The 8575-nt window shown below is 46.1% G+C and overlaps 1 protein-coding gene across 5 annotated transcripts in view; it reads right to left on the reverse strand.

Annotated features, from left to right (window-relative positions):
- Nucleotides 1–1775, reverse strand: part of Ccar1 (cell division cycle and apoptosis regulator 1) — a 48844-nt gene extending 47069 nt beyond the window's left edge. For 2 of the 5 annotated variants that reach the window (XM_029482504.1, XM_021173826.2), the window contains exons 1-2: nucleotides 1709–1775; nucleotides 391–512 (exon numbers count right to left, since the gene is read on the reverse strand). In XM_029482504.1, the coding sequence (XP_029338364.1) occupies nucleotides 391–463 (73 nt within the window). In that variant the 5' untranslated portion in view covers nucleotides 464–512; nucleotides 1709–1775. Of the gene's footprint in view, nucleotides 1–390; nucleotides 513–1622 lie in introns of all 5 variants that reach the window. The other 3 variants (XM_021173827.2, XM_021173828.2, XM_029482503.1) reach the window with 3 other exon arrangements.
- Nucleotides 1776–8575: the final 6800 nt, after the last annotated feature.

Raw genomic sequence — 8575 nt, forward strand, 5'->3', positions numbered from 1 at the left:
AAAAAAAAAAAAAAAAAGACCAAACCCAAATGATGAAGTGTAGTGGAAGACTTAAATGGCAAGACCCCTTAGTAAACTAAAAAAAAATTTAGACACAAATAACAAAACAAAAACAAAGAGCCGGGCGTGGTGCCAGCACTTTGGAGGCAGAGGCAGGCGGATTTCTGAGTTTGAGGCCAGCTTGATCTACAAAGTGAGTTCCAGGACAGCCAGGGTTCTACAGAGAAACCCTGTCTCAAAAAAACAAAAAACAAACCAAGCAAACAAACAAAAAAAGTGTTCAAACTGCTGGATAAATGGGTTTTTGTTTTTGTTCCTGGGTTAATTTTCAAAAGTATCTTAAAAACTAAAGGGTATATCATTTCCAGTCCAAGGGTTCAGTTGCCTGACCTGGTTGTGAGACCGCAGTGGCTGTAAACTGAGTAGCCCATGGTGGATTCTTCTGTCCTCCAAACTGAGCCATGATGCAAGGGGGGGAAAACCTTCACTTGTTTCCCTTCTATAGCAGATACCTATAAAGGATACAGGAAAAGGCTAGTTTAGAGAAATTATTGATATATTAAAGACATATTCCAAACAAGAACCAACCGAGGTACAAAGTGTGCCAACAGAACATTTGAAATAAAACTCACAATCAACCTATCAACAGATCACTTGTGCATACTCTATTTAAAAGATATCCTTGGGGCGAACTTAAAGGAACTTCCTTCAGTACCTACAAGGACATTTCCTAAAAAGGTCTGGCCGGGTTTAGGGGCGAAGCCTTTAATCCCATCCCAACCCATTCCTCCGGAGGCAGAGTCAGGCGGATCTCAATAACTCCAGGCCAGCATGATTTATATGACATTACAAACCAGCTAGGGCTAGATACCTAGCCTCTCTCTCTGGGGACAAACGAACTTATAGACGCAGCAAGTACAGCCTGCGTGTTTCTTTGGCGCGGACTGTGGTCCTGCAGTGGGGGTTAAATCAATAACGGAAACTGCGTCGAGACCCCCCTCCCCCATAAAGGCATTGGCGGATACCATCTCAATAACGAACATTACTTTAAGGGCTAGGAAGTCACTATGGCCTTTGTCACCCTAGTCTCCACTCCGGGGGTTGGGAGACAGTTGGGAGGACGCGCGGCTCCAAAAGAACCACTGCGAAGACCCCGGCTGGAAAACCCAAGAAAAAAGGAAAAGATGGGCCTGGCATCCCGGGGTGAGGACACTCATCTTCCTCCCGCCGCAGCCTCCGTAACGCGCGGGCCGTGAAAGATGGAAGGCAGCGCTCCAGGACCAGGCCACTGGGGCCCGCGGGTCGTCGCTGTCCCCAAGGTCCCCGGGCCGGTCTGAGAGAACCTCCAAGCGCTGGAAACCCTCGCCGCCGCCGCCGCCCGGGGCCGGGTCTCAGCGGCGCGACAGCGCGGGCCCGAGGACGCACGGCCTCCGGCCTGGCCCAGCCCAGTCGGAGGGGCGCAGGCCGCACCTGAGGAGCCTGGAGCCGCCGCGCTGGGGGCAGGGCGCGGCGCGTGGGGCCTACTCCGACCCGCACAAAAGGGACCGCGTCCCTCGCCCGCCCGCCCCGCGGCAGCCGCCATCACCCACCCACCCGCCACCGCCACATCACGCGCTCCCTACCCCTCCGCTGACCCGCCGCCAACGAACAGAAGCAACCCGACGCGGCCTCCCACCGCGCCACACCAAAACACTGACCAGACCTTCACCTGAGTCTGGCCGGGGTTAACCGAGAAGCCATTTCAAACCCGTCAAGCTCAGGCGCGTGCGCAGACTGCTTTCTCCCCTCCACCCCCCCCCCCCCCCCCCCCCCCCCCCCCCCCCCCCCCCCCCCCCCCCCCCCCCCGCCTACCCACCGCACCGCCTCCCGGCTCGGAGAGGAACGGGCGCGTGCCTGAAGGACGTTCGGCGTGCGCGCTCCCCGCGAGCGCGTTCACTGGGGAGCCCGAGCGAGAGCGCGCCTCAGCCGGGTTACCTTGACTTCGCTGAACAATGAGCTGGCTGTCGCTCGCCCGCTCTGAAGCCAACGCTGTCCTTCCCTGGGAGCGAGAGGGAGAGCGAGTGGCAGTCACGTGGTCCGGCCGACGTCGCCGCCATCTTGTGGTTGTCCTTCTATTCTTGTTTGGAACATGTTTGGAAGAATGAGCATGTAAGAATTTAGTTGTTAGCCCGCAGTGGTGGCGCACGCCTTTAATCCCAGCACTCGGGAGGCAGAGGCAGGCTGATTTCTGAGGCCAGCTTGGTCTACAAAGTGAGTTCGAAGGCAGTCAGGGTTATACAGACAAATCCTGTCTCGAAAAACCAAAAAAAAAAAAAAATTTTTTTTTTGTTTACATTCTTTTCATTTTTAGAGGGTTTTGCCTCCATGATTTATGCGCACAGGTGTGGGCTTGGTGCCCCTGGAGCTGAAAAGACGACAGATCCCCCGAAACTAGAGTTCCTGACGGGTGTGAACCACACCGTGGTTGCTGATAATCAATCCCAGGTCCTGAGAACAGAGATTAGTGCTTTTAACCGCAGTGCCATCTCCTCGGGATTAAGGCTGGAATGTGTAAAAGTGTGCAATTGAGTGGATTTTAATTCACTGAGGACAGGCCATCATCGCCCCCTAGTATTTGAAGACCCTACTGAAAAGAAACAGGAGGAGTTGGGGGATGGGGGGAAGTGCACACCTCTAATCCCAGAGACAGAGGCAGACATAGGACAGCCAGGGCGACACAGATAAACCCTGTCTCAAAGAATGAAAGACTGAAGACAGACAGAGCTATTAAGTCATTCTCTAATTTTGCCCTACACCTGCTGGTGACAGCTAGTCAAATTCTCAACATGAAATAGCTTATGCTAGGAATCCCACATAAGATTAGCTGAGCCAAGCATGATCATGTGGTGACCTGTAATCTAACCCCTGGGAGGTAGGGAGGATCCAGCCTGGACTGTGTAACACCTTATCTCATCAAAGCCAATAGGATAAAATATAAATATATATAGCTTTTTCTGTGGTTCCTTGTATCTTTTCCCTTAAATGTTATGAACACAGGATCACATAGGTACACGTTCTTTAATGTTTTTCAAGCCACAAGGGTCCTTTCTCCCACTTAAGTAAAACTTACAGAAGTTTGGTAAAATGTAACTCCTTTGTCCTTACTAATTCTGTCCTGACCTTCAAACTATTAGAATATAGCTGTCATCACACTATAGTAATTTGTAAAACATTCAAAATAGCTTGTGCCAGGTGCCCCAGCAATAAGAGGGACAAAGTGAGAAAACTGAAATCTGAGATACCTTATCAAAAAAAGTTTTAAGAGGCTGGAGAAATGGCTCAGCGGTTAAGAGCACTGACTGCTCTTCCAGAGGTCCTGAGTTCAATTCCCAGCAACCACATGGTGGCTCACAACCATCTGTAATGGGATCCGATGCCCTCTTCTGGTGTGTCTGAAGACAGCTACAGTGTATTCATAATAAATAAATAAATAAATAAATAAATAAATAAATACTTTTTAAAAAAAAGTTCTGAAAGAAACCCCAGGCACAGTAGCATATGATTTTGATGTCTGTATTTTGGAGACACATGTCTTTATGACTTCCAGATTAGCTTGGTCTACATTGTAAGACACAGGACAGCCAGGGCTACATAGTGAAAGAGTGTTTATAAAACACACAAAGCCGAGCAGTGGTGGTACATGCCTTTAATCCCAGCACATGGGAGGCAAAGGTAGGCAGATTTTTTAGTTCAAGGCCAACCTCGTCTACAGAGTAACCAGGCTGGCCTCCAACTCAGAAAGTCTGCCTGCCTCTGCCAGAATTTCTGTTTTTATGTTTACAATATAAACAAACATACCACCCTTTCCCTTATTTCCTCAGCTGACCTTTTAACTTTTACTTTTAAGCTTCTATGAACAATCCTGAGGGAAACCAGACTGTCAGCTTCAAGTTTTCTCTTTTATTTATGAGTTGCTTTTAACTGGGCTGGAGAGATGGCTCAGTTGCAGACTGATGTCTCTTCCAGAGGTCCTGAGTTCAATTCCCAGTAACCACATGGTAGCTCACAACCGTCTGTAATGGGATCAGATGCCCTCTTCTGGTGTGTCTGAAGAGTGTGACAGTGTACCTGCATACATTAAATAAATAAATATCTTTTTTATAAAAGAATTGCTTTTAGCAAAAGATGATTTGACAAGAAAATTTCTCCTAGTCTTCCACCCCACTCTCTTTCCTCTCTTTGCAGAATATAAATTGGCTTCTACAGGAGCTGACTGACCATACACCCTTACCAGGTAATAGACTGCACACAAAGATACTAGACAAAAATATTTTTGGCCATGATTGCCTTTGTTTTAATTTTGGAGACAAAATCCTATTAATAGTTCTGGCACCACTGATACTTGATTTATAGACAAAGCTAGCTTCAGGCTTGTGACAATCCTGCCTCTGGCTCCAAGTTCTGGGATTGCAGCTACAAGCCACCACACCCAGCTGTAAACACAAATGAAACTTCGTTAGTTATCCCCATACTGTCATTAGAGACTGTTAACTATTTTTGTTTGTCATGATATTTGATTATAGAGAGGGAGAGAGACAAAGAGAGGAAGGAGGCTATTCCCTGAGATTGACCCACAGCCGTGAGCATTCTACAGAAACACCGTATTACCCAGTCGTCTTGAGACATTGTCCTCTCTGTACGTTAGAGACAGGGTCTCACAGAGTTGCCAGGGCTGGACTTGAGTTCCTTTTATAAAAGGCAGGCCTTGAATTTGTGTTCCCACTACTTCAGCCTCCTGACTAATTTGGATAGCAGATCTGTACAGCAATGAATCCTCAATGTTTTGTTTCTGATTTTGTTTTTGACAAGGGGCAGTTTAGGTCAACGTGATATCATCATCATACAGACCTGACTCTAAATTCATTATTCTTTTGTTATGATGTTATAAAATTCCCCTCTATAGCCAAACCTTTGAGTTACTCTTTTTTTATTTTATTTTTTTTATTACAGAACTACAGTAAAGATCCTAAATCCCTGGAAGGAAGAGTTTTCCAGGCAGCCATGGTAAAATACCCTATACTACGAGGCAGGAAGGTTACTGCAAGGGGAAGGTCAGCCTTGTCTACAAAGTGAACAACAGTTAAGGCTGTGTTGCGCAATCTGACCCTGCTTCAGCTCTTTCTTCTCCTTTCTCTCCTCTATAGAAAACTCACACTTTTCTTTGAACTGTTTTCAAGCCCTTTGGGGAATATAGTGTAACACAGGGTACAATTCTGGGTCATATGATAATTCTATATTTATCTTTTGACAAAATGTTCAGCTATTTTTACAGTGGCTGTACTATTTTATATTCCCACAAGAAATGTGCTGCATCCTTGCAGACCTCTCCCCACGCACACCCTGTGCCCATTGCTTTAAAAAAAAGTTTTATTTATTGGCTTGTTTATCTCTTTGGGTGTGTTTGCATGTGTGCTTACAAGGTCACAAGAGAGTTAAAAGTCAGAAGTCACGCTGGGCGGTGGTGGCACACGCCTTTAATCCCAGCAATTGGGAGGCAGAGCCAGGTGGGTTTCTGAGTTCAAGGCCAGCCTGGTCTACAAAGTGAGTTCCAGGACAGCCAGAGCTACACAGAAAAACCCTGTCTCGAAAAACAAAACAAACAAACAAACAAAAAGTCAGAGGTCAGCAGTGAGTATCTCTTCTAGTGCAATTGTTTGTTCCATCTCTGTGTAGCCCTGACTGGGTTGGAACTGGCTTTGTAGATCAAACTGATCTTGAACTCCGAGATCCACCTGCCTCTGCCTCCTGAGTGCTGGGATTAAATGGGTGTGCACCCTGAGGTGGGAGGGGGGAATGTGTCTAGAAGGATTTTTTGGTTTTGTTGTTTGGTTGGTTGTTTTGTTTTTTGAGACATGGTTTCTGTGCATAGCCCTGGTTGTCCTGGAGCTCACTCTGTACACCAGGCTTGCCTCTAACTCAGAGATCCTCCTGCCTCTTCCTACCAAGTGCTGGGATTAAAGGCATGAACCACCACCGCCCGGCTATGTTGGGAAGTTTTTATTGAATTTACATCTGTACCTCATGTGTGCCTGGCAGCCATGGAGACCAGAAGAGGGTGTTAGACCCCTGGAAATTGTAATGATATACTATTGTAAATTGCCACATTGGTGCTTGTAATAAAACCCAGATTCTCTGGAAAAACAGAGTTCTTAACCTCTGAGCCATTTTTCTAGCCTTTAGTTGTCTTTCTTATATCTATTTGTATTTATTATGCATATGTCATGTGTCTGTGTAAGTGTAAATCATGAGTGTGGGATTTCTTTGGTGTCCAGAAGAGACTGCCAGATCCCCTGGAGCTGCAGTTATCAGGCGGTTGTGAGCCACCTACCTCTATGTAGGTGCTGGGAGCTGAATTCTTTGAAAGAGCATCATGTTCTGCTAAGCAGAGAGCCATCTCTCCATGTGCGCTACTGATTCTGTGACACGTGTTCTCTCATTGAAGCCAGAGCTTGCAGTTTGAGCTAGCCTCTGCTGGTCCTAATACTCTATGAGCCCCAGTGGTCTAGCTGCCCCCACATCCCCAGTGCTAGTGTTAGGGCTCAAGCTTGCAGCACTGGGGACAGAAAAGCTCATGTATCCCCATGGGTGCTCAAATCTGAATGTGGGTCCTCATGCTTAACTCACTGAGCCATGGCCTCCACCTTTTCTCTGCTTTCATTTATTTCTTTTCCTCTTTCTCCTTTTCTTGAAAAGCTCTAAGTCCTGGCTCACTTGTAAATCACTGTACAGACCAGATTGCTTTGAACTCATGGTAGCTTCTCTGGCCTCTGCCTCCTAAGTAATTGCTATATTATAGGCATGTGTCACCATACCTGGGTTTGCTTGCCCTGCGCTCTCTCTCGAGCGCTCTCTCTCTCTGTGTCTTGCTCTCTTCCCCCCTTTCTCTTTATGTGTCTGTCTCTGCCTGCCTGTATCTGTCTCTCTCTCTCTAATGGTTATAAAGCAAAATATTATGATGGTTTTGATTTTTATTTTCTTAATGTAACGACTAAAGATGCTAAGGAAAAATAGGCTTATTTGCAATTATTTCCTTGGAGAAATAGTTTCAAGTCCCCACATCCAACACTTTGGTTATATTTGATTCTAATAAAAATATAAACTAATAGTATCAACTATCATTTATACATTGATTTGGCATTTTATTTTATTTATTTTATATATGGTGCACAGGATTTCACCCAGGGACTCACATATGCTAAGCAAGGACACTCACAGCAAGATAAAACCACAGCATAAATTTGATTATTTCAGCTCATTGTAAAACACAATTCAGGACCACTGAGACATTGGAAATTGGGTAAACTCTTTTATCTTCCTTGAGTTTAAAACTAACAGATGCAGCCGGGTGGCGCAAGCCTTTAGTCCCAGCACTTTGGGAGGCAGAGGCAGGTGGATTTCTGAGTTCGAGGCCTGCCTGGTCTACAGAGTGAGTTCCAGGACAGCCAGTGCTACACAGAGAAACCCTGTCTCAAAAAACCAAACAAACAAAAAAACCTAACAGATGCTTCTTTTTCTTCAACGCGCTGAATTTTCCACGCCATGGGTAAGCGCCATGACCACCAGGAACTTCCTTTCTACTGATGTGTAAGAATCTTGCCGGTTTTGTTTGTTTGAGACCAAGGTCTTACTTACTTGGCAGGCTTGGGACTCACTATATGGACCAGGCTGGCCTTGAACTCCTGGAGATCTTCTTGTCTGCTCCCAGGGCTGGGATGGAGGCAAGCATCACCCTGATCATTGGTATGTTTTTCTTTTTGAAAAATATTTATCTTTATCTTATGTGCACTGGTGTTTGCCTGCAGGTATGTCAATGTGAAGTGTGTCTGTGTGGAAGTGTCAGATTCCCTGGACCTGGAGTTATAGATATGAGCTGTCAGATGGATGCTGGGAATTGAACCTGGATCCTCGGGAGGAGCAGACAGTACTCTTAAATATTGAGACATTACTCCCTCTTGGTATTTATTCATGCACAGTGTGTGTGTGTGTGTGTGTGTGTGTGTGTGTGTGTGTGTGTGAGAAACAGCTCTCTTCATAGCTCTAGCTGGCTTGGAAGTGATAAGTAGACCAGGCTGGCCTCCAAGTTAGAGATCAGTCTGCCTCTGCCTCCCAAGTGCATTGTATGCAATGTAATCATTGCCTAAGTGTTTATGGGGTGTGTGTGTGAGTGGCAGCTCTAAGAACCATAAAATACTAGAGCAGGTAAAGATAGTTCTCTCCTTCCACCATGGAGGATCCAGGGAGTGAGCTCAAGTCAGTCAGTAACATTGCGCCTCCCTCATGTTAGGCATTGATCTCGCACTGAGTAATAAGTAACCTTAAGCCAGACCGATCGATCCATTCACATTAGTATTGTGCATGAGCTAAGAATCCAACGCAATTGTAATGTAATGTAACCCAGTGCAAATGTAATATGTAAAAACCAATTTCCTCGGCACCAACTGTAGGATTTCCTCTGTTAAGTACTGTCTACCATTGCTATAAGAAGACTGCATAGTATATATGCAGGCACTCTACCAACTGAACCTCATCCTTAGTG

Source organism: Mus caroli, chromosome 10, assembly GCF_900094665.2.
Source record: "Mus caroli chromosome 10, CAROLI_EIJ_v1.1, whole genome shotgun sequence".
In the NCBI taxonomy this organism is placed as follows: domain Eukaryota; kingdom Metazoa; phylum Chordata; class Mammalia; order Rodentia; family Muridae; genus Mus; species Mus caroli.